Here is a 25,140-nt window from a genome sequence, read left to right as displayed (position 1 = left end):
ATTCCAGAACCCTGAGATCACGACCTGAGCCGAAGGCAGAGGCTTTAACCCACTGAGCCACCCAGGTGGAAGGCACAGTCTTTAACCCACTGAGCCACCCAGGCGCTCCTAAAGACAATTAAAAAAATTATTTATTTGACAGAGAGAGAGAGCACAAGCAGGAGAAGTGGCAGGCAGAGGGGGAAGCAGGCTCCACACTGAGCAGGGAACCTGCTGTGGGGACTCGTTTCCAGGACCTTGGGATCACGACCTGAGCCGAAGGCAGATGTTTAACTGACTGAGCCACCCAGGAGTCCCAGATTAAAGGTGATTAACTCCAAGAGGTGGACTTAAATTCTAGGAAAGAAAGTTGGTTTGAAAGTGCCAAATCCTAACCACAGACTACCAGAGGAAGTTGATTTGAGAACAGTTCCCTTTCTTGGATTTGTTCTTACTTATATATTTCCCTAAATAATAGCTTTCTAAAAATTAGAGACCTCCAATAAAAATTCCTTTTTTTTTTTTTAAAGATTTTACTTTATTTATTTGAGAGAGAGAGAGAGAGCACAAGCAGGGGGAGTGGAAGAGGGAGAAGTAGGCTCCTTGCTAGCAGGGAGCCTGATGTGGGGCTCCATCCCAGGACCTGAGCCGAAGAGAAATGCTTAATGGTCTGAGCCACCCAGGCACCCCCTCCAATAAAAATGCTTAACTGCTACCAGGACTCCACTCTCTTGGAGCTGTGAATGGGATTTGGGGAGGACAACATCAAACAATACACTGTAACTTCACGACAGTAAAAATGGTTATGAAGTGTATGGTGCTATAGGCTCTTATGACAGGGACAGAGGTCCAGTAGTTCTGAGTAGGGGACATTGGAATTGAGATCTTGAGGGACAGAGGTCCAGTAGTTTTGAGTAGGGGACAATTGGAATTGAGATCTTGAGGGACAGAGGCCCAGTAGTTCTGAGTAGGGGACATTGGAATTGAGATCTTGAGGGCGGTGTTAATTAAGGGAAGGGTGCTGGTTTGGGGGAGGGGGAGGTGTTCAGGCAGAGATAGGGCTCTGTAGGCAGGGCAACAGCCTGGCCAAAAGCCTGGAGGAGGAAAAAAGGAGGGCTTGTTTTAGGGAACAAAGAAGATCCCAGGAGAGATGAATTAGGCGAGGTGCCCCTCCAGTGAAGACTGGAGAGGTACGCAGTGATTAGACCATGTAAAGTTTACTTCGCCACAATTCAGATTTCGAAGGTAAGGAACATGGTTTTTTAATTCACCAGTGTTTCCCCAGTACGTAGTAGTTAGTGGTGCTCCAAATCTGGTTTAAGGATTACTTTATCCCCAAAATAATGTGATTCACTTTTACGCAGAACAGTGAAATAATTATATTTGTCTCATTTTCTTCATACGCGCATAATGGGGATAATTGTCGTGGAGAACATTCAGTAAGGTGATGCCAATCCAGTGTTCATCAGTGGGAGCTGAGGTTTTGGTGAAATATTCCTAAAACTCGGGATAGTTTTGAATGTCCGTCTAGAGTGTGTTAGGTTGGGCGCCTGGGTGGCTCAGTGGGTTAGGGATTCTGCCTTCAGCTTGGGTCGTGGTCCCGGGGTCCTGGGATCAAGCCCCGCGTCGGGCTCTCTGCTCCGCGGGGAGCCTGCTTCCTCCTCTCTCTCTGCCTGCCTCTCGGCCTACTTGTGATCTCTGTCAAATAGATAAATAAAATCTAAAAAAAAAATCTTTAGAGTGTGTTAGGTTTGGGGAGGTTGTATTTGTTGAGCGGAAGGTGACGCACTGCACTCCGGTTGGAGGTTGAATTTCTTTCCTGGAATTGGGAAAGAGAACTGGGAGGGAGTAAAACCAACCGCAGGCGGAGCGCATGCTGCTGAGTCTTGCCTAAGCTCTTCGCTGCCCAAGTCCTACCCCGCCTCTAGCTTTCGCCCCGCCCCTCCCTGCCCCTTGCCCCACCCCATCTACTCTCTCTTCGCCCCGCCTCTCCTTTGGTCGGCCCGCCACCATTTTGCACTGTGCTCCGCCCACTCACTCCTCCTCTTCCGCCCTGCGCTGCCGCTGTGTCTTCTAGGTTTGGGGGTGGTATCCTGTTTCTGGGCTCCCTGCGAATTTTCTCCAGCTCAGCCATGTGGAGAGGACGGCAGGGCCGCCTCAGGCCGGTGGGCTGCGTAGTGGAGGAGCTACGGTGCCGGCGCCGGGAGCGGGAGGCAGGTGCGGGAGGGCAAGGAAGACGGGAAGATACCGGCGGGGGTACCGTAGCTCCTCCACTACGGAGGAGTGCTGTGGTATGGCGGGTGGTATGGCAATCGGGGATAGATGAGGAGGCCCCCGGGTGGCAGACGGGGGTCCTAGATGTCCCTCCTACGTTCAGCCGGCTCCTTTGCCCTCAGCATTACGGAAGGCGCGGAGGGAGCAGCAGCTGGTCAGTAAGAGGCTGCTGAGAGACGACCTCCTGGAGGAAGCCGAAGGGGAATGTGTGGCCATGATCCTCGGGGAAGCTGAGGTGAGGGGACCGGGTGCTTGGTGAGTTCTGCCCCCACTGGCGCCAAATTCCTTTTGAGCTCGTCCCCAAACCTGAACGCGGCCCCTTCAGTACCTCCATCCATCCAGTGGGCCACGCCAGAAACTGGGAAATCATCCTCGAGAACTGTGTCCCTCATCCCCACATCAGTACATCAAGCCCTGGGCGTTTTTCATCTCTTAAAGAGCTCTGGCGTCTTCAAGGTGGTCAGCATCGCAGCTACTACCATCCTCTTCTCTGTATACACACAGTAGCCTTCTAACAGATCATTTGCATCTGTGCTTGCCGCCTTGAAGTTCATTCTCCATACATCAGTCAGATGTGTCTCTCACAAATCCAAAATTTGGGGCGCCTGCGTGGCTTAGTGGGTTAAGTGTCTCGGACTGGAGTTCCGCTCAGGTCATGAGCTCTTGGTGGTGAGATTGAGCGCCCCCGCCCAACTCTTGGGCTCTGTGCTCAGCATGGAGTCTGCCTGAGATTCTCTGTCCCTCCCCTTCTGTCGCTCTTCTGTGCGAGCTTTCTCTCTTTGTCTCTCAAATAAATACATCTTTGGGGCATCTGGATGGCCTAGTCCGTTAGAGGTCTGCATTTAGCTGGGGTCATGATCCTAGGACGTATTTGGTTTCCTGCTCAGCAGGGAGCCTGCTTTTCCCTATCACTCTGCTACACCCCCTTCTTCTTTTTTTTTTTTTTTTTAAGATTTTATTTATCCATTTGACACAGAGAGAGAGAGAGAGAGAGATCACAAGGAGGCAGAGAGGCAGGCAGAGAGAGAGGAGGAAGCAGGCTCCCCGCTGAGCAGAGAGCCCGATGCGGGGCTCGATCCTAGGACCCCGGGACCATGACCTGAGCCGAAGGCAGAGGCTTTAACCCACGGAGCCACCCAGGTGCCCCTGCTACACCCCCTTCTTGTGCTCTCTCTGAAATAAATAAAATCTTAAAAAGAAGATCTTTAAAAAAATAAAAATTATAAATCCTTCCTTCCTAGATGAATGGTCTAACGTTTGCCTAGCTCCAACCTTGCCAGTTTACTCATCTTAGCCAAAATTCTCCCTTTTCAGTTTTTGAAAGAATATGCTAGGGTCTTTCTTGTTGCAAGGCCTTTACATTTGCTACATCTAAAAATGGGTCCTTTTTAGTATTCTGTCTTGACAGCCTGTTTGCAGAATATTAATCATACTAATGGTTTGTTTATTGTTTCTCCAACTAGACTTTAAATCCTTGGGAACCTAGACCCTGTCTTATTTGTTGTCATTGAAAACTCAGATGCCCTATAGTATCTGGCATATAGTAGATGGTAATTATTTATTGACTAAGTGAATGAAATGGTTAGTTTTAGCTGATTTATTCATTTAAGCATTGGGCATCCCCTTTGTTTATATTGTCTATGTTTATATATGTTGTTTACAAAAGCACTCATGTCTAGGTTATACCATTGGTTTGTTGGTTCATTGTGTGCTTACTTCATGCCAAGACACTGTGCTGGGGACTGAAGTGCACAAAGATGAGGAGAGTCCTTTTCTTTGTGGTACTTGCAGCAGCCCAGAGAAGAAGACAGGCTGTTACCACCTGTCATGAAGGAAACATGAGGCACAATAGAAACCCTTAAGTCTGTGAAAGGAAGCTAGAAAGAGGGACAGAAATCTGAAGGGAGTGGAGGACCTGGGGATGATATCCCAGGCAGAAGGAATAGATCATGCAAAAGCTTGGAAACATTAAAAAACAAGTCATGTTATGCTGGGTGCTGTTGGAGTATAGGTTGCATGGGGAGAATGGCTAGAGGGATAAGTTGTGCCAGACTGAAAGATTTAAATGTTATCCTTGAAATAACTCTGTAAGAAGGCAGGAAATACGTTATTCCCATTTTTCAGGTGAAAAATTGAGGTTTAGGTTCCTTATAAAGTAAATGACAGGGCTGGTATTAAACCCAGTTCTGATTACTCCTTTTGTCTACTCTACTGCAAGATTGATGCTTATTAGCCACATTAGCCTGAATGACAAGTTCTAGGGATGCTGCGGCATTAGAGTGCTCACAGGTGAGGTGGACAGAGTAGGATTCATGCTTGCTTTCTGGCAACTTTGTTTCCATCACTCCTCTTCCTACCGTGCACTCCAGATCCAGCAGTTCCTCCAGTTAGCACAGCGGGGGACAGATGAAAAGCAGAGAGAGCGAGCTCTGGTCAGCCTTCGTCGAGGCTTGCAGCACCCTCAGACGCAGCAAACCTTCATCTGGTCAGTATGGGTGGTGAGTGGGGCCCCCGGCCTCTGAGGGATGGACAGGAGTGTGGAGGGGATGGGGCACAGGCTGAGCAGGGCTCTGGTACTCACTCATGTAGGCTGGAGGGCAGCATGCGGACCCTGGTTGGGCTTCTGACCAGCAACCGAGCCCTGTTGCAGCTAGAGGCCGCTCGGTGCCTTCATGAGCTCTCTCATTCCGAGCAGTCTGCGGTGGCTGAGGCCTGCCTGCCAGCCACTTCCTACCTTCTCACCTACCTCTCCGGTCACAGCTCAGACTTTATAGTAAGCCCTCTCCCTTCCTACCTTGTTCTTGACTTGGATTTAAATATTGTGCTTTTGGGTTTAGTTTGAGCTGGCACATAGGGGGAAGAAGAAAATTTGTTTCCCCTGATGTCCATAGCCATATATATGCCCATCACCTTCCACTCCCTTTTACCCAGAGCCTCAAAGGGAAGACTTCATCCTCTGCTCTCCCACCCCCACCCTAGCCTGAGACAGGCCATGCCCCGTGCTTTTGTTGTCCCACTCTCAGGAGCTCTGTCTGTATACACTGGGTAACCTGATTGTGGAGAGTGAGGCTGTGAGAAGGCGGCTCCTGCCACAGGGCATTGTTCCTGCTTTGGCTGCCTGCATCCAGGTGAGCATCCATCTGCTTTTTCCCTCCTTGGGCAGCCTTCCCCTGTCTTGTCCCTACATGGCCCCCTGCTTTGTTTAGGCAGCTCCAGCCTCTGCCCTGTGCTAAGGGATTGAAAGTCACAGGAAATCTTATGACCCAGCTTCCAGAGTCAGATCTCTACCCTGTCTACTTCTAGTCTCCCCATCTGACTGTGCTGGAAGCCCTTGGATATGCCTTGTCCCAGCTTCTGCAAGCTAAGGAAGCTCCAGAGATGATCATCCCGTAAGTAAAATTTTATTTCCAGATGTGGAGGCACGTGTGACCTACTTGGTGATGTAGTCCCGGGACACCAGATTGAGTCTTGTTTCTGAAACCGGTGCACATTTTAGCTCTGTGTCTGGCTGGGAAGAGGTTTGGATTTGGATACTTTCCCACCTGCTGTTAGGGTTTGGGAAGAATGACTGGCATCTTGCCTTCTGTGGTTCCAACTCAAAACTCCTGTTGGCAGTTCCGTCTTAGGCTCCACTCTCCCCCAGCATATCCTACAACTGTTGCAACCTGGACCAAAGCTAAACCCTGGGGTTGCTGTGGAGTTTGCCTGGTGCCTGCACTACATCATCTGCAGGTAACACAGACCATTTGCAAAAGTGCCACAGACTTGCCCTGGGGCTCCTTTCCAGACCCTCGGGTTTTTGAACTTTGGTTTCTAGAATTGCAGTGAGTTTTCTTCCTCCTGTGGTCTTCTCTGCTTGGACCCCAGGAAACCCATCACTCTAGGCCATTTGCCATCCTCAAGGTGGGATTGACTGAGTACTTGCTTTTTATTGCCTAGCCAGGTCAACAATGCCCTGCTTATCTCCCAAGGGGGTCTATCCACTCTGGGGCTGCTGCTATTGGACGTGGCTGGGGCTGTCCAGAGAACTGAGGATGCAGGACTGGAGTTGGTAGGTGAAGAGGACAGGTCAAGATCTGGGCTACCTTTCTTCCTACTTTGCTACCTACTATGTAGGTAACCCCTTCCCCCTTACGCTGTACTCCTAACTTGTCTTTGCAGCTGGTATGCCCTGTACTTCGGTGTCTAAGCAACTTGCTAACAGAAGCAGCAGTGGAGGTTGTGGGAGGGCCAAATCAGCTTGAAGATGAGCGTGTGGTGGTGGCCTTATATATCCTTCTGCAGTTCTTCGTCCAGAAACAGCCCAGCCTGCTTCCTGAGTGCCTTTGGCTCCTCAACAACCTTACTGGTATGTACTGTAATGTGCCTCGGCCTAGACCTTTAGATTCTGGGAATGCTTCCTCATTGCCTGGGCTGAGGTGGGTAGGACTGGAGGCGGGTTGCAGATTCAGGTCCCTGTTTGAGGGACTTTACCTTGACATTTTCCCTTCCAGCAAATAGTCCTAGTTTCTGTACCTCCTTGCTCTCCATGGATCTGATCAAGCCACTTTTGCAGTTGTTGCCGGTTTCTAATGTGGTGAGCGTATTGGTAGGTATTGGGGTCACTTAAGTCCTGGATCTTATGGCCAAAGTAAAAACACTGGGAGCAGACCTTTGCACTTATAAGTACCCTTACCTGAGGACTGGCAGGTGGTGTGGTGTGGAGGGCTTCAGGGCCAAACCAGTCAGGTGTGAATCCCTAACCTGTTTTTTTTAGATTTTTATTTATTTACTTGACAGACAAAGATCACAAGTAGGCAGAGAGGCAGGCAGAGAGAGAGGAAGGGAAGCAGGCTCCCCGCTGAGCAGAGAGCCCAACGTGGGGCTCTATCACAGGACTCTGGGATCATGACCTGAGCAGAAGACAGAGGCTTTAACCCACTGAGCCACCTAGGTGCCCCTCCCTAACCTGTTTTACTAGTTACTAACCTTGGGCAGATCAGCTTACCACCTTGAACTTTAGTTTTCTTGTGTGTAATGTGAGAATAGCAGTGCTACCTGAGGCAGTTGTGAGGATTACAAAACGTGCGTGTGCTTGGCATGGTGCCTGACCACATGATCAGCACTCCATATATTTTAGCTCTATGATTAGTCTTTAGTTTTCATCCTTTGAAGGATGAAAGTGGGGACTGTGTATACATGTCTCTCTGTAGGTGCTCACAGTTCTGTGCAACGTGGCAGAGAAGGGTCCTGCTTATTGCCAACATCTATGGCCAGGGCCCTTGCTCCCCTGCTTGATGGGCACACTGGCCTCCTCTGACACTGAAGTAGTAGGCCAGAGTTTAGAGCTCCTGCATCTGCTGTTCCTCTATCGGCCAGAGGTGAGTTTTGGCCCTGGTACCCCTATTCTGAGGCCTGTAGTCTCACCATGGCCCCTTTCCCTTTCCATCCTATCTATAGCCACTTTTCTGGGCCTGGCAAGCCTATGTGGACTCCAGTTCAGAACTTGCAGCCTCTGGTTGGGAAGGCACTCTTCCAAATAGAGGTGGGCTAACCTGTAAGGCTGTGGGAATCTAATGTTGGGGCACAGGAACTCGGGTGATGAATCCTTTTCCCTGCCCTCAGGCTGTGGAGGCATTTCTGCAGCATTCAGGGCTTCAGGTCCTAGAAAAGCATCAGGAAGAGGCACAGCTCCAGGATCGTGTGCATGCTCTCCAGAAGACCGCTCTTCACAGGTGACCTGGCTTCTCGATATCACTCATTCAACTCATCGCCTCCCCCCCTCCTCTCAATTTCCTTGCCCCTGGATCCCCTTTTGAGGATTTAGAACCATAATGACATCTCATATTCTCTGCTCCTGTGTCCAGGACAGAATAAAAAGTTTTATTTTTATAGTAAACTGCTTTGCCTCAGTGGTTGCGTGGTAAGGGGTAGAGGGTAAAATGAGGGTAAGAACATGCAGAGATGGCATTTTCAGCACAAGCTTTATACAGAACAGAACACTTTTTTCACATTGTACTCAGTACAACAGAGCCCAAACTGTGGGGCTGTTGCTCTTAATCAGTGGAGGCTTCAGGCTTTGCCATTTAGCACATTCTCCACGGCTCTGGTTACCTGATCAGCACTGAAGTTGTTCAAAGAGACATTCTTCTCTTGGCCAAATGCTGGGGAGAGAGAATAGGGGCTAAATATCTAGTATACACTGTGGGACTACCAAAATATTAATAAAAGTCTTTGTCTTCAACTTACAGTCTTGTTAGGGTGAGAAAAGTATTATAGAGATATGACCAAGGTGTATTTGGGATGTCTAGAGTTTATCCAGGGGGTCTCACACATCTAGGAAGCCCAGGTCCAACTAGAATTTTGGCTGATTCTGGGTGGCCCACCATGGGAAGGAAGATATTTCAAGGCAGTTTTTAGGGGCCTGGTAAGGTATTTATTATTAGCCACAACAGTGCTTTGCCTGGGCCTAGCCTTGACTGGATGCCAATTCTGTGCCAGTCCTAGTATAAAACACTAAAGTAATTTGCATCCATCTCCCCTAGTCTACGGGCTTTTTCCTCCTCCAAACAATTTTTAACATATATTGCAGTTATCCACTGTTAGAACCAGTTAACCTTATTGTTAACCTTATTATTAGAACCACTGTTAGAACCAGTTAACCTTATTATTAACCTTATGACTTATTTTCTCGCGGCCCCGACATTCCTAGAGGAAGGCCTACTATGTGTCTCGCGGCCCCGACATTCCTAGAGGAAGGCCTACATTCCTAGAGGAAGGCCTACTATTATTCCCTTAATAAGGGAATGCCTTATTAAGGAGATGATAAATAATTTCAGACCTGAATAATAACATGAATTCTAACGAGCTAGCCATGAAAATCTGGTAGAAGTTCATCCTAGAAAGGGGGGACAGGTGTAAAGGCTAAACGCTATTGTATCCTAGCTATGTAATCTTAGGTATGTTTCATAATTTTTTTTTTTTAATTTTTTTTTAAATTTATTTGTCAGAGAGGGAGAGAGAGCGAGCACAGGCAGACAGAATGGCAGGCAGAGGCAGAGGGAGAAGCAGGCTCCCCGCCAAGCAAGGAGCCCGATGTGGGACTCGATCCCAGGATGCTGGGATCATGACCTGAGCCGAAGGCAGCTGCTTAACCAAATGAGCCACCCAGGCGTCCCATGTTTCATAAATTTTTTTTTGGTAAGCTCTATGCCCAACATGGGGCTTAGCTTAACTCCTGACCCAGAGATCAAGAGTCCTATGCTCTACTTACTGAACCAGCACCTGCCCCTGTTTGGTAAAATTTTTGACTCACCGTTCTAACCTCTACAGTAAGAAAAGAAGAATCCACCCCCTCATATAATTAATGAAGATTAAATGAGATTTAGACAAGGAAGTACTCAACGCAGACCTTAACATTAACCTTAACATCAATAGAGCATATGCTTGTATTACTGAGATTCTCACACTACCTGAAACGGCACTGACCACACGTCATGTGTAAGGACCCACTTCGATGGGCATTAATGAGCATCGCTTTCCAATATGAACCCCGTTTCGAATTACGAAACCAACAACTCCTGGTCCCTATGCAGGACAGGGCCCGCCTCCATATTGGTATTACTCGAGACACGAGCATTCTACAACCCCACGAATGTAGGTTTATCTGGAACAACATCAAAAGCAAGGCCGAAGTCCGAGTTCCAGGATCCCTACAGGTTTCTGTGTGACCCTGGATGACCTTCTCTTCTCCAACCCTTGTTCTCCTATCGGGGTCCCAAACTGCCCGCTTCCCCACTCACCGTAGCGGGCCCATAGTTTGGGCTGCACATCAGAACACTCGCGGATTAGGATGGGCAGACCGGGATTCGCCTTCTTCAGCTCCACATAGTGTTTCTCGATGAATTCCCTATTGAGGGGGAGAGAAAGCCGTGCGTGCTGTCTACGTGCGGGACTCCCCAAACATCCGGGAGCTAGAGGTCATGACCTGGGCGCCCCGAAGCCTACCGGCTCACCATCTTGCACCTCACCTGACGCCCTGGCTTCCGGGTGAGCGCTGGCACAAGTGGAGGCGAATCTCACGGAGGCCAAGTTTGGCCCCAATCCCGCGACTCGCTGCTGCAGCCGCCATCTCCCCTAGTGCCTAACTCCCCGCCCTAGGACTTCCGGCCAAGTTTTCCAATCTGACCAATCGCGGCCCTGCCAGTTCCCGCGATAGTTAGATGTCGTACGGGGGGGGCGGGGTAAAGTTTAGCCAATGTCTTAAAAGCATTGTAGAAGGCGAGTTCCGCTTATTTCCAATTTCTCCGCGAGTGGGCGGAGGCGGAAGGGCTGCGGAGCGCAAAGCACTGTGGGATTGTTCCTGAGGTGCATCGTGGGAAAAATCTTGTCCTGGTTGTGTTGTCTTTGGAGCTTCAGTTCCTGCTGGCGTTGAAACACCGCAGACGAAATGCCAGAGCGAGACAGTAAGGCTCGGGTCATTTGTCCTTTATTACCTACAGGACTTGGGACACTGGAGTGTTGTTTTCGCTTCAGAGTTTAAGCACTGTGCGGGTGGTGGAAATCTGGCGAAGCCCTTTGGTATCAAATGAAGCCGGGCAGCTCCGGACTATTGTCTCTAAGCTTTGTCCTAGCCCCAAGTGACGACGGGTGTGTATTGTCTGTGAAGTAGCACCTACCGCCCGCACTGAATCTTGGGTCGCGCCAGTTTATCTTAATCGCAGCATCTTGGATGTCATTTTCCGGAAGTATTTGTTGATCCTCCAGCGCCGGTTTAGGGGCCCCCTCCTTTGCACCAAGAGTTCCTTGTATTTTCTCACTTGGGTACTTACTACTTTGTGTGGTCACTGTTGCTGCTTTTGCCTTTCTTCCTCACTAGAATGGGAGCAGTTTGACGTGAAAACATCAGTATTGTTCACTAATATAGTCCCAACTTTTGCACAGGAACTGACACGAAATAGATTTATTAAATTAATGCCAGGGGTTTTTGTTTGCTTATTTATTTATTTACTTATTTTAAGGCGAGCCTTTCTCCAACCCTTTGGCTCCAGATGGCCACGATGTGGATGATCCTCACTCCTTCCACCAGTGAGTATTTCAATATAGGACTAAGTGTATGAACTGGGGATGAATAGAGTGGTGTGGAAATGGTGAAGGAATTATATATGTCTTGTCAACAAGGATGGTGAAAAAAAATTGTACCTCATGAGCCTTTATCTCTGAACTTTAGCTGGATAAGGTCGACTGCATGAGAATATTAGAGGGGAAGTTCTGGCTGGGAGGGTGCGAGTTTTTAAAATTAATGTTTAATTATACATGATACAGGAATTCATCCTTGTAGAAAATTAAAGTAGAAGTAAGAGTAATATTCTTTTTGATAACATCCCCAGTTCCAGTCCCTTTCTTGCAGGTAACCACTGTTCCTTTTCCTTCTCATATGTGTCTTTTTTCCTACTTAAAAAAAAATCCATTTATATGCATACATGTAGGTCTGAGGAAGATATATTATTATTTTGTAAGTTGAAGTATTAAAATTAAGTGACGTTGTGTTATATATTACATCATTTTGTTACTTGCTTAATTTCTCCACTCATGGTCTTAAAAATTATTTTCACGTAAGTCACAAAGACTCCCTCCCCCCCTTTTTTTAAAACACATTTATCTCAGAGAGCGAGAAAGAGTTAAGAGTGTGTGAGCAGCGGAGAGGGGCAGAAAGAGAGGGGAAGCAGACACCCCAGTGAGTGTGGAACCTGGTGCAGGCTTGATGTGCTGCACTTTGATCTCTGGACCTGGAGATCACGTCCTGAGCCAAAACCAAGCGTCAGACACTCAACCGACTGAACCACCCAGGCACCCCAAGGACTCCTGCCTTGACTAGACTTTCATCAAGCTTCTCTGGGATCCATTTTTGACAAGGCCTATTAGGTTCAGTTTAAGCAAAGAATGCTGTTAAGCCATTTTATGGAGAGTCCCCTTAAGTAATCAAATAGATCAAGTCAAGCTCCTTTTTCCCTACCCTTAATGGCTAGCCAGTTTCCTCTTAATAATTTTTTTTAAAAGATTTTGTTTATTTGACAGAGAGAGAGATCACAAGTAGGCAGAACAGCAGGTAGAGAGAGGGGGGGAAGCAGGCTCCCTGCTGAGCAGAGAGCCCGATGTCGGGCTTGATCCCAGGACCCTGAGATCATGACCTGAGCTGAAGGCAGAGGCTTAACCCACTGAGCCACCCAGGCACCCCAGTAATTTTTTTTTTTAATAAACGCCCAGTTGTTCCAGTTTGTTTTCAGAGTTGAGTTTCAGTCCTTCTCCCTATTGCAGTAGTCTTTATTCCTGTTACAGTAATCTTGAGCAGTGTCTTCCTTGGGAACACTTGGAAGGATTCTTTGGTAAAACTGGGCACAGCAGGCCAAGGAAGAGCGTCAGAAGAGGGCTCAAATGGACCCGATTAAAGTTTGGTCAAGGAGTGAAGTTTCGTCACTGTACTGATTAAAATTATCTCTTGTACCATCATTGCTCTCTGCCACACATGTGGGAAACACTCATGATCTAGTCTTTAGTTAATGGTCATTTAGGTTGTTTCCAAGTTTTTATTACTTTCAAAGCTGAAATTGTGGGGTGCCTGGGTGTCTCAGTTGGTTAGGCATTGGCCTTTGGCTCAGGTCATGATCCCAGGGTCCTGGGATCAAGCCCCATGTTGGGCTCTTTGCTCAGCGGAGAGCCTCTTCTCCCCGTCCCTCTGCCTGCTGGCTCTTCCTGCTTCTGCACATGTGCTCCCTCTCTGTCAAATAAGTAAATAAAATCTTAAAAAAAAACAAAACTGAAATTTTCTTTACACGCCTTTTTATACTCCTATGCCAATAATTAACAAAGCTAAATATAGGTGAATGGAGTTGCTAGGTCGTAGGATATACACACTTAAATTTTGATACAGCCAAATTGCTTTCACATTTGCTGTACTGACTTATGTGCCTCTCAATGGAATATTCACTTTTCAAATTCTCACACATCTTGATTTATCAGACTTTGTAATAGTCAACACTCTGATGCATTAAAAGTGGCATTTTTTTAAAAATTTGTACTTTCTTGATTCCTAGTAAAGTTAACCATGTTTTTTTTTTTTTTTTAAAGATTTTATTTATTTATTTGACAGACAGAGATCACAAGTAGGCAAAGAGGCAGGCAGAGAGAGAGAGGAGGAAGCAGGCTCCCTGCGGAGCAGAGAGCCCGATGTGGGGCTCGATCCCCAGCACTCTGGGATCATGACCTGAGCCGAAGGCAGAGGCTTTAACCCACTGAGCCACCCAGGCGCCCCTTAACCATGGTTTTTAACATACTCCTTTTTCGATTCTTACTGGGTACTACTAATTTTTAAAATTTTTGCCTTCTAGATCAAAACTCACCAATGAAGACTTCAGGAAACTTCTCATGACCCCAAGGGCTGCACCCACCTCTGCACCACCCTCTAAGTCACGTCACCATGAGTAAGTTCTGGGGTCCTCCAACCTGTCTCCCATCTCCTTCCTACAGAATCTGCTGAACTAGATGTTGTATGAACTGGAAGGCTAGTTCTTTTTTGAAGCCTATAATTCAGATTCTCCCTCTCTGGAAATTGAAGCTCCAGTGAAGACTAGAGTGTGCTAAGATCTGAGTACATTCCACATACCACTTGTACTAATAGAATGCCACTAGTGCTTAAATGGGCAGATTTCAGGGTCCATTGCTGCCCTAGGAACTCAGATGCTGAGGTAGATATTGGGAGATAGAGAATTTTAATAGTGCTTCAGGTGGTTTTGCTGTTTTCTAAAGCTTAGAAATACCTACAAATAGTGGTCTGGATCTCTGCATGGTTGAAGCTGTTGCTTTGTTCCATATTCTAGGCCTTTCTTCAGTCTTCAAAGCCAGTTGTTGGGGGTTTCTGGGGCTGTGGCAATATTTTGCTATCAGTGAATTTCTTTCTCTTCTAGGATGCCAAGAGAGTACAATGAGGATGAAGATCCAGCTGCACGAAGGAGAAAAAAGAAAAGGTAAAGGAAGGATGAAGGAGTGTTGGACTGTAAGGTGGACAGTATTTTTTTTAAAGGTGTGGAGGTCAGTAGTTACTATGAGGCTGGAGATTAAGGTTTTCCTTTATTATCTGAGGTTCTCTGGTTTAGTGGAGAAGAACGATAGGCAGAGTGGCAATTTAGGACTTTGGAGTCAGTGCAGTATTTTAATCTCATCTCTCCAGTTCTTAGCTGGATAACCATGGGGATATTCCCTAACATGTCTAATCCTCAGTATTCTCATGAGTAGAGTGATTTCATAACTTTTTTTTTTTTTAAAGATTTTATTATTTATTTGACAGAGATCACAGATCACAAGTAGGCAGAGAGGCAGGCAGAGCGGGGGGAAGCAAAGAGCCCGATGTGGGGCTTGATCCCAGGACCCTGAGATCCTGACCCGAGCCAAAGGCAGAGGCTCCACCCACTGAGCCACCCAGGTGCCCCTGATTTCATAACTTTTATCAGGTTGTCATGAGGATCAACTGTGGTAGTGCATGTAAGCACTTAGCACCAGTACCTGGCATATTGTAACCAACCAGTAAATCTTATCTGCCATTATCACCATCATCATCATGATTATTTATAAGATATTAAAATTTCTGGACCTTGTGTTTTGCTCTTATCTCTTCTGGGGGAAGACCAGCAAGGGATGATTTTCTTTTTCTTTCTTTTTTTTTTTGAGTGTGAGCATGAGTTGGGGGGAGAGGCAGAGGGAGAAGCAGACTTCCCACCAAGTGGGGTGCCTAATATCGAACTTGATCCCAGGACGCTGGGATCATGACCTGAGCTGAAGGCAGATAGCTGAACCAACTGAGCCACCCAGGGGCCCAGGAATGATTTTCAGTTGAAATTTGGAAGGTGATAAAAATTTAGATAACTTCCTGTTGCCCTACAGAAAAGTCTCACATCTTTAGAGACTGAGTGATAACATAGTTGTGTGGCATTAAAGAACTCTGAAATGACAGATGGAAGGTTCCATGGTAGCATTGAAAGAGTCTATCTCTGAGCTGGAAGATGCTATAATTCTGATTTTGAGGACTATCTGGAGTTGGCCAGCAGTTCTGTGAGGATGTGTATGAGCTTTCACCAGACAGTTGGATAAAACAGGCAGGAATAATTCTGCTGACCTTGGGATAGCAGCTGGTGAGCCTTACACGTTTGTTTTTCTCTGGTCACAGTTATTATGCCAAGCTTCGTCAACAAGAGATTGAGAGAGAGAGGGAACTAGCAGAGAAGTACCGTGACCGTGCCAAGGAACGGCGAGATGGCGTCAACAAAGATTATGAGGAAACTGAGCTGATTAGTACCACAGCTAACTACAGGGCTGTGGGCCCCACTGCTGAAGCGTGAGTACCCAGGCTGCCAGGGCAGGATTCCCTCAGCATCCCGGTGGCCTACAATCACAGTGTGAATTCTTGTTAATACTTTCCTTACTTTGGAACCCAGGCTGAGCTATTTCAAGAGGGACTTGGTACTCACAAATAGCTATTCTAATGTGGCTTCTTTCATTATACAGGGACAAATCCGCTGCAGAGAAGAGAAGACAGTTGATCCAGGAATCCAAATTCTTGGGTGGTGACATGGAACACACCCATTTGGTGAAGGGTTTGGATTTTGCTCTGCTTCAAAAGGTGAGCCATGGTGGGTGGGTAAAGAGTAATCCTAGAATGCTGAATCCTCTGTACAGGCCTTTCAAAGTGAAGGAGGGAGACTGCTGTCAGCCCAGACCATATAGGAAGAGTAGTAGTGGCTCTTGATTAGGACCAATTGGTACTCATCCTTTAAGTCTCAGCCTTAATTTTATTTTGGGGGGAAACCTTCCCTGGTCACCAAGGTTTGGTTGTTTAACCATAACAAGTGAGGTTGTTAAACCCCACTCCTCACTTCCCACTCCTTGTATCTTTGCATAGCTCTTTTATTTCACATAGCATAGTTATCACATTTTGTTTGTTTGTCTCTTCTGCTCTAAGCTCTGTTAAGGCAAGGACTATATTGTCTTGCTCAGTATTGAGTTCTTAGTTCCTGGCACAATGTGGAATATAGTGGTGTTAGATAAACATATGGAAAATGAATAAACGTCTAAATCCTACTTGGTTTCCTGTTAGGTACGAGCTGAGATTGCCAGCAAAGAGAAAGAAGAGGAAGAACTTATGGAAAAGCCTCAGAAGGAAACCAAGTAAGTAAATACCAGGGAAAGTTGACGGGTTTAGGAAAGTGGGACCTAAAGTAGGAACACATTTGGTAAAAAAGAAAATATTTTTTTGTCTTTTCAGGAAAGATGAGGATCCTGAGAATAAAATTGAATTTAAGACACGTTTGGGTGAGTACAGAATTTTTACAGTAGTGGTTGTGCATTTTAGGTCGGTTGTAGGCAGTTTAATGGTCTGAGCAAGATGTGCTTTCCCTTCCCCTCAAACTGCTTTCCTCTTTCTTTTTTCCTCTTTCTTGCCCCGACATTAGCTAGTTTTCTTAGAATACTCTACCAGAACTTAGATGTGGATTTAGTCACTTCCTTTATTATTATTATTATTTTTTTAAAGATTTTATTTATTTATTTGACAGAAAGAGATCACAAGCAGGCAGAGAGGCAGGCAGAGAGAGAGGAGGAAGCAGGCTCCCTGCTGAGCAGAGAGCCCGATGCGGGGCTCGATCCCAGGACCCTGAGATCATGACCTGAGCCGAAGGCAGCGGCTTAACCCACTGAGCCACCCAGGCGCCCCAACTTCCTTTATTATTAATATCTCCTCATTTATGTTGGAAGCTCTTGCAGATTGTGGTTTATGCATTGAGGAAGGCAGCTTATAGCTTATCTGTTAAAAGAGGTAGCATGGTTGGTGATTAAAAGCTCAGAATTTGCAGTCAGAGACCTGAGTTTGAATCCTGGTGATGAAACTACACTAGGGATGTGATATTAGGTAACTCATTCACATCTCAGTGCCTGTTTGTCTCTCTGCAAAAATAGGGTTAATTCACCTCATGGGATTATTGGAGCCATTAAAAATACTATATGCAACATGTCTGTTGTATTGAGTATGTAGCCAAGCTGGTTTGTCCATCATTGTCAGTATCCCTTTACACCTCATCCTTCTTCCTCACAGGGCCTAATACAATGCGAAGCCCATAGTGCACCTGAGAATACAATGTAGAAGAGTGGATAGGAGCTCAGGCTTTGGAGTTAGATAGACTGGGTCCCAATCTTTATTCTCTCACTTTGTAGCTGTGTGACTTGAGGTAAATCACTTCCCTTTCAGCTTTGGTATTCTGATAACTTAAAAGGAGATAATGATGTGTACCTTACAGGGCTCTTGTGAAGACTGAGGCAATAGTATTTGGTGTGGTGGCACAGAGTAAACACTTACTAAATGGCAGCTGTTAGTGTAGAAGTTTCTCAGTGGCTGTGTTTGCTCCTGGTCCTCTTTTCGTAGGCCGCAATGTTTACCGCACGCTCTTCAGGAGTAAGGCGTATGAACGGAATGAGCTGTTCCTGCCAGGCCGCATGGCCTATGTGGTAGACCTGGATGATGAATATGCAGACACGGACATCCCCACCACCCTTATCCGCAGCAAAGCTGATTGCCCCACCATGGAGGTAAGTGGTTTGAGTCCTGAGAGCCTGTTAGGTGGGCCTCAAACCTGGGAGTCTGCCTTCCTTCTGCCCTGGGTTTCATCCACCACATTTAACCCTGTCCACTTTTAACTTTCTAACTGTTAGTTGAACCCATTCACTTTTCTTTATTTCTATCAGTAAAATTCCAGTTGAAGCTGTCATGTCTGATGATAACTATTAAAAGATGCCCTTGTTTTGTTTCCTCGCTTTCACTCTGGTTTCTTTTCGTATTTTATTTTTTTTTTATTGAGTTGTAATTCATGTGCCACATAATGCATCTTTTGGAAATGTATAACTTAGCAGCTTTTAGTATATTCATAGAATTATGCAGCCATCACACAATATAAAAAAATTTTGATCCACCTCCACCTCCCCAAAAAAAACCCCCTGTACTCTTTAGTCATAACCCCCACAGTCTTCCTATCCCCTTTTACATTGTGATTTTTCACATGTGGCCAGTGTGATATTTTCAACATGGGAATTTTTGTCTCACCACACTTGAGAAGCTTTCAGTGATTTCTCATTATTAGGATAAAGAGTAAAGTCTTTGTTGTGGCATACGAACCCTGGCAACTTCTGGCCTGAACCACTTTTTCATCATGATTCCCTGTTTATTCTCCAGTGAATCCCAGCTTGCTAGATTCACTTCTTTCTCTCTTTATTTCTTTAAAGAGAGAGAGGGAGAGAGAGTGTAAGCAGGGGTGGGAGGGGCTGAGGGAGAGAGAGAGTCTGGAGCAGGCTCCACGCCTAATGTGGAGCCCAGTGTGAGGCTCAGTTTCATGATCTTTCGATCATGACCTGAGCCGAAATCAAGAGTCAGATGCCCAGTGCACCTAGATTCACTTTCGACCCAGGCCTTTGTATATGTCATTCTATGTGCCTGGAACATTCTATGACACCTCCTTTCCCTGTTTTTTCACCGAGTTGATTATAACTTATCCTTGAATTGGTTAAGTGAATGAATGAGTGAATGAATGAGGAGATTCTTGCACTCAGATATAATGTCCTTGCTGCTTTGGGTTTTCAGGCCCAGACCACACTGACCACAAATGACATTGTAATCAGCAAGCTCACCCAGATCCTTTCCTACCTGCGGCAGGGTACCCGCAATAAGAAGCTCAAGAAGAAGGATAAAGGTAATCTGGAGGGTTAGAGAGAGAAACCTTAACTCTGGAGGGGCACCTGAGGGTGGAACCAAGGTTTCCTGGAGCCTTTTGTGTCTAGAACATTGGGAGGCTCTTGGGAAGCAGACAAAAATGGGAGCAATGGAGCATTAACAAGGAGATGGTTACACACAGGTTCTGTCTGCTTGAGCGCCCCAGGAAGCAGTGGACAGCTTTGAGGCTTGAGAAGGGAGAGTATGGGGAGCTTTTGTTATTCCACCTTCTAAACAGATGTTTAATGGGTATTCAGAGCTGGAGAGCATGAATTCCCACCCATGATTCCTTGAGTGGGAATCAACTCAGGAATGTTTTCTTCATTATTCTTTCTATATTTTAGGGAAGATGGAAGAGAAGAAACCCCCTGAGGCTGACATGAAGTATGTATCCTAGCCCTGTCACCTGCTAAGTGTGAGGGAAGGGTTCCCTGTTTCTTGTCTTTGGCATTTTGGGGAGGTCTTGATATGAGAATTTGTGGAGAAATGGTCAGGGAAAATGGAAGTGTGTATGACTTTGGCAGCTAGTGATCTCTGTTTTTCTAGTATTTTTGAAGACATTGGGGATTATGTGCCGTCCACAACCAAGACGCCTCGGGACAAGGAGCGGGAGAGATATCGGGAACGGGAGCGTGATCGGGAGAGAGACAGAGACCGTGACAGAGAGCGGGAGCGAGAACGAGATCGGGAGAGGGAACGGGACCGAGAGAGAGAGGAAGAGAAGAAGAGGCACAGCTACTTTGAGAAGCCAAAAGTGGATGATGAGGTGAGATACGGCCCTGGTTACCAAGTGGGGAGCTGCCCATCTGTATAGGTGCCTCAGGGCTCCATAGCAGCAGCAGATTCAACTAATCCAGGGTGGGAAGCATCCTGAAAATGAGGCAAGAAGTGGGTAGGGAATTGATTCACAGATCAGTCAAGCAGGGGAAGAATGAGTACAAATCCCTCATGGCAATACTCACTTCAGTTTCTGTTTTCTTTCCAGCCCGTGGATGTTGACAAAGGTGGGTGACATGTGAGACATCTTGCATTCGCTCTGGCCTTCTTGGGCTGTGAGGCTGCTGTCCTAGAGTTCAGAGTTGGCAAAGGCTGGGATTACGGGACTTCCTGATCTGAGTTCTCATTAAGATCCATGTCTTGCTCCATGAAATAGAAGATGAGTCTGGAGTTACCCGAATCTTCCTGGGCAATGGCAGGGCATATTTGCTCTGCTAGATACAGTTCCTCCACCTGCAGGGTTCTGAAGATGTGAGGGAGGTCGAACTGGCAGTATTCTGTGTACATAACCCCATCTCAACCAGAGTAGCTTGTTGTTTAAGGATTCATTTATTTCCAATAGAGAGAAAGAAAGAGCACGTGTGTGTGCGCCCACATAAGTTGGGGGAGGGGCAGAGGGAGAGGGAGAGAAAATCAAGGAGATGTCCCTCAGAGCCAGGAGCCTTACGTAGGGCTCGATCCCATGACCCTGAAATCATGACCTGAGTGGAAACCAAGAGCCGGCTGATGAACCAACTGAGCCCCCCAGGTGCCCTGGAGTAGCTCGTTATTAGTTGGAATTTGAATAAAGTTTTGTTAGCTAAAAGCTTTTTCTTTTGCTTAAAAAAATGACTTTATGAAAACAGGTTGGGAAGTATGTTTTGGGAGGGGGGCAGAGGTAAGTTCCTTGTTTCACAATCTGAACAGAGATCTCTTTTCCCTTAGGACCTGGATCTGCTAAGGAGTTGATCAAGTCAATCAATGAAAAGTTTGCTGGGTCTGCGGGTTGGGAAGGCACTGAATCATATCCTTTATTTCAATACGTTGCTGGAGTCTAGAAAACTTGTCCTGTATTCTTTCTAATTCCACCTACCTCCCTACTTCCCCACAACCCCTGCCCCCACCCTGCCTCTTGCCTTTTATAGTAAATTTTGTCAGGGATGCAGTCATTTCGACTTTCCCATTTCTCAGAGGATCCACTCACGCCTTAAAAGTTTTCATGTTGGGGCATTGAGCCCCAGAGAGAGAGGGGGAAGCAGGGTTCCCTGCTGAGCAGAGAGCCCAATGCCGGGCTTGATCCCAGGACCCTGAGATCATGACCTGAGCCGAAGGCAGAGGCTTAACCCACTGAGCTACCCAGGTGCCCCTAGAATTATTTTCTTTAACATAGCATATGCTGAAGAAGCCAGAGGACAAAAAGCAGCTGGGAGACTTCTTTGGAATGTCCAACAGCTATGCCGAGTGTTACCCAGCCACGTACGTGAGACTGTTAAGGGAGGCTGGGATGATTGGAGAACAAGTTGTGGGGAGGAGGCTGAAGTGGAAATCTGATTACCTGGGACCAAGGGGTACTTTTTACTTGGATGAACTTTTCTTTTAGGCACTGAGTGGGAGGTGTCGGGTTGGGGTGTTGGTCATTTTTAGGCATATAGCATCTTAGTTGGGAAGGTTTCTGGCTAAAGCATCAGGGTCTGGGTCTGCACCATCTGTCTAACTGTTGCTTCTTTTCAGGATGGATGATATGGCTGTGGATAGTGATGAGGAGGTGGATTACAGCAAAATGGACCAGGTATGGCATTGGAAGGTTGGGTGGGGAGTCTTAGGCAGTTACTCTTTGGCACATACCTCCTTCCCCCCTCCCAACAGATCGGTGTCTCATTTTCTGGGCCTTCGCCTTCCTTCAACTGCAGCAGTAAGAGCAGCAGCATTGTGGGGTCATGAGAAGCTTAACTTTTGAAGTGTCTGTACAAAACAAAATGAGATAGGCCAAAAATAGATTTTTTTCAAAAGATTTTATTTATTTATGTGAGAGAGAGCATGAGAGGGGAGAAGATCAGAGGGAGAAGCACTCTCTGCCAAGCTGGGAGCCTGTTGCGGGACTTGAGCCAAAGGCAGTTGCCTAACCAACTGAGCCACCCATGCACCCAAAAATAGATTTTTTTTTCTTATTTCTGACAAAGTGTCAGGTTTTGATTTCCATTGTAGGCAGTAAGCAAGCCTTTAGCGCATAAATAGAAAGGGTAGAAGGAATTTCAGTGTTTAGAAAATAATTGAATTTTATTCTAGCCAGGATTGAAATGTTCTTTGCTAGTCTTAAAAACAAAAATACTGGGTGCCTGGGTGGCTCAGTGGGTCAAAGCCTCTGTCTTCGGCTCAGGTCATGATCCCAGGGTCCTGGGATCGAGGCCCGCATCGGGCTCTCTGCTCAGTGGGGAGCCTGCTTCCCTTCCTCTCTCTCTGCCTGCCTCTCTGCCTGCTTGTGATCTCTGTCTGTCAAATAAATAAATAATTAAAAAAAAATCTTAAAAAAAAAAATACTCTTGGGGCACTTGGGTGGCTCAGTCAGTTAGGCGAAAAGACTCTTAATTTTAGCTCAGATCTCGATCTCAGTGTTTTGAGTTCAAGCCCTGTGTTGGGCTCCATGCTGGATGTGAAGCCTACTTAAAAAAACAAAACAAACCTCAAACCCTGACACGTAACACCATTAATGGTAAAGAAATTTCATCTAGTTTTTCCTTGTTTCTCTTTACTGCAGTGGTTGAACCTGGTTTATTTCCATCTTGGAGACTTATTTAACCCTGGTTCTGCCATTTATTTAGTTTTATGGCCTTGCCAATTAATTTTACTGCTTATGCCCCAGTTTACTCATCAGGAGAATGGAGAGGACTGTGGTTCTCTTTTAATAGCATTTGAGAGAATTAAATATGTGTTTAGTGTTCAGAACAATGCCCAGTACATAGTAAGTAGATAGTAAGCATTTATTATTATTTATGAGGGTGGGATTTACAAATAATGCAACAGGATTCTGAGAGAACCTGGCTTTAGTAAGGGCTAAAATTCTGTTTCCATGACATCTCTTCCTTCCCTGTCCCCATTCTGTCTTCCAACAGGGCAATAAGAAAGGACCCTTAGGCCGCTGGGACTTTGATACCCAGGAGGAATACAGCGAGTATATGAACAACAAGGAGGCTTTGCCCAAGTGAGTCGGTACTAAATATGGCCAGGGAGTGAGGAGAGGGATGATGATGGAGTGGGCTAGCCTTCACCAGGTTTGAGGGTGTAGTCTGGCTGAGACATTCCTAAACAGGTTCTTTAGTCACAGGGCCATCTGGGAACACCTCTGTACTGTTATGCAACCTCTGGTGCCTTTTTCCCCTCATTTGTCCTTTATTTTTCTCAGAGCTGCATTCCAGTATGGCATCAAGATGTCTGAAGGGCGGAAAACTAGGCGCTTCAAGGAAACCAATGATAAGGCAGAGCTTGATCGCCAGTGGAAGAAGATTAGTGCAGTAAGTGAGATCACTTCTTGGGTGGACTTCGGCTGGGAGGAGACACTGGCCCACAGATAAAAGGAATAGGCAGGGGGTAGAGAGCCATGGAAGTAGAGAAGTCTGCCTTGTGCCTCAGGTGATCAGACTGACAGCGTAACTATTGGGTGTAACTGTTCTTTTTTGTAGATTATTGAAAAGAGGAAGAAGATGGAGGCTGATGGGTGAGCACCAGCATTCTTCTTCTGGGGCACTGTGGGAATTGCTTAGAGTACTGATCTTAGGCTGACTCACTTTTCCTTTCATTGCAGAGTTGAAGTGAAAAGACCAAAATACTAATCTCCATTTCCAAGTCCAAAAAGATTCCCCACAAGAATGGACTCACCAGTGCTTGCTTTCTTTAATTCCCAAAAAAGTTGCAAGGTCTCTTTTTGTCAATGTATATAAAATGTTATCGTATAATCATTTAGTTCCATTAAATCTGGCTAACCTACTATCATGTCTTCTCTGTTGGAGCATCCTCCCTCCTGGGCCCCTGAAGCACTAAGAGGGCTTCTAATTCCACTGACTGCATAACATGCTCATGCAGAAAGTTAGCTTTCCTTGAGCTGTGATTTTAGATTCCTAGGCAGTAAGGATCCTAGCAAGGACACCTAGTGGAGAAGGAAGTAATGACCTCCCTGATGGGCAAGAGGTAGATAGAGGAACATAAAAGCATGATTGGTCTCAAATGTCAGACTCATTCAGGCCCATTTGGGGGTCTACTTTTAGCATAGAGAGTCCCTGGGCTGCCAGTCTGATCCCAAGGTTGTGCAGGACTAGGCTGTAAGTGAAGGCAGCTGATGAGAATTACTTGGGAAACAAAAATGGATTTATGCCCTCCTGAGAGCTTTGTTAATTCTAAGCACAAATTGCTGTTTCTTTGGCTGAAGGGATAGCCTTGGGGGAGTCCTATGGTAAGCCAGCAGGGTTTGGTGCCCTTTAATACCCTGAAATTTTGCCAAGGCCTAAGGTGGATCCCTTGGCCTCTGAATCATTTCATCATTTCACCCCCAGCCTTTTCCTCCTCTCTGCTCATTGCCAGCACTTTGGTCTGGTGCTCCTAAGAGTCATCCCTTTTTTCCTGGCTGGATCCCTAGCTGCCACTGCCTGTCTTGAGCCTAAGACCTGTGGGATGAGCACATATATGGAAAGCTAGAAGGCCACCTTAACCTTTGCCTTGCCTTTGGTCACGTTCAGCTTGATAGGGCAAGAGCATGTGAGGAAAACAGCTTTGTGCATGGCACCTAGGAGTTTGAAATTGGGCTTTAACTGCAATAGCACCTAGAATGCCTAATATCAGACAGTAAAGGACATGCTGGCTTCATGGATGTAGGCATTGGTCCCAGTTAAGAAAAGGGTCACAGAGACCTGGCTTCGATGAAGATAGCTAGAGGGTCATTAAATTTAAGACCTGGGGTTTGGGGTGTATGGCTGGCTCAGTCTGTAGAACACGTCTCTTGATGTCACGGTCCTGAGTTCAAGCCGCACACTGGGCAAAGAGCTTACTTAAAAAACAAAAGCAAAAAACCCTGGGGGTTGACTGTCCATTTAAAAAATCCATTTCTGCAGGGGAGCCTGGCTGGCTAGCTCAGTTAGCAGAACATGCAGCTTTTGGTGTTCAAGCCTCACGCTGGCTGTTGGGCTTACTTAAAAATAAAATCTGTTTCTGCAGATATTACCAAGCCTTGTGGACATGCCCAAAGTCCTCTGGTTGGCGACATGGTGGGTGACAAGGGCCCCCCACACCACGTGGCAACTTTTCCATTCACATAGGACATGGAGCTTCTCTGAGGTCCCTCACCTCACTTTCACCTCTCC

General features: G+C 46.4%; 3 protein-coding genes across 5 annotated transcripts; 2 read left to right on the top strand and 1 right to left on the bottom strand.

Moving 5' to 3' along the window:
- Window positions 1–2,041: 2,041 nt before the first annotated feature.
- On the top strand, window positions 2,042–8,021 carry LOC111140936 (transmembrane and coiled-coil domains 6). 2 transcript variants are annotated; one of them, XM_022493205.1, is made up of 12 exons: window positions 2,042–2,196; window positions 2,376–2,488; window positions 4,623–4,738; window positions 4,843–5,026; window positions 5,277–5,381; window positions 5,557–5,642; window positions 5,869–5,985; window positions 6,193–6,304; window positions 6,415–6,601; window positions 6,747–6,841; window positions 7,446–7,613; window positions 7,858–8,021. In XM_022493205.1, the coding sequence occupies exons 1-12, from the start codon at window positions 2,112–2,114 to the stop codon at window positions 7,969–7,971; spliced, it is 1,482 nt and encodes a 493-aa protein (XP_022348913.1). In that variant the 5' UTR covers window positions 2,042–2,111; the 3' UTR covers window positions 7,972–8,021. The 2 variants fall into 2 exon arrangements, with proteins under 2 accessions (XP_022348913.1, XP_022348912.1); XM_022493204.1 differs by having other exon boundaries at window positions 7,446–7,925.
- Window positions 8,022–8,131: 110 nt separating this feature from the next.
- LOC111140937 (NADH:ubiquinone oxidoreductase subunit A2) lies at window positions 8,132–10,425 on the bottom strand. Its single transcript, XM_022493206.1, has 3 exons — window positions 10,263–10,425; window positions 10,035–10,141; window positions 8,132–8,396 (listed from the first exon to the last, which is right to left on the bottom strand). The coding sequence occupies exons 1-3, from the start codon at window positions 10,361–10,363 to the stop codon at window positions 8,305–8,307; spliced, it is 300 nt and encodes a 99-aa protein (XP_022348914.1). The 5' UTR covers window positions 10,364–10,425; the 3' UTR covers window positions 8,132–8,304.
- Window positions 10,426–10,493: 68 nt separating this feature from the next.
- On the top strand, window positions 10,494–23,774 carry LOC111140894 (IK cytokine). 2 transcript variants are annotated; one of them, XM_022493143.1, is made up of 20 exons: window positions 10,494–10,697; window positions 11,253–11,319; window positions 13,620–13,712; window positions 14,196–14,255; window positions 15,452–15,619; window positions 15,790–15,904; window positions 16,379–16,449; window positions 16,547–16,593; window positions 17,699–17,862; window positions 18,908–19,016; window positions 19,381–19,420; window positions 19,583–19,802; window positions 20,022–20,040; window positions 20,738–20,816; window positions 21,188–21,268; window positions 21,524–21,581; window positions 22,903–22,991; window positions 23,193–23,301; window positions 23,470–23,504; window positions 23,592–23,774. In XM_022493143.1, the coding sequence occupies exons 1-20, from the start codon at window positions 10,682–10,684 to the stop codon at window positions 23,617–23,619; spliced, it is 1,668 nt and encodes a 555-aa protein (XP_022348851.1). In that variant the 5' UTR covers window positions 10,494–10,681; the 3' UTR covers window positions 23,620–23,774. The 2 variants fall into 2 exon arrangements, with proteins under 2 accessions (XP_022348851.1, XP_022348850.1); XM_022493142.1 differs by having other exon boundaries at window positions 20,738–20,835; window positions 21,183–21,268.
- The last annotated feature ends 1,366 nt before the right edge of the window (window positions 23,775–25,140 follow it).

The sequence above is a fragment of the Enhydra lutris genome, unplaced genomic scaffold (genome assembly GCF_002288905.1).
Source record: "Enhydra lutris kenyoni isolate GAN:26980312 unplaced genomic scaffold, ASM228890v2 scaffoldscaffold5, whole genome shotgun sequence".
NCBI lineage: Eukaryota > Metazoa > Chordata > Mammalia > Carnivora > Mustelidae > Enhydra > Enhydra lutris.
Note: the sequence above shows the minus strand (reverse complement) of the source record. Positions and strands in the feature narration are given on the sequence as shown.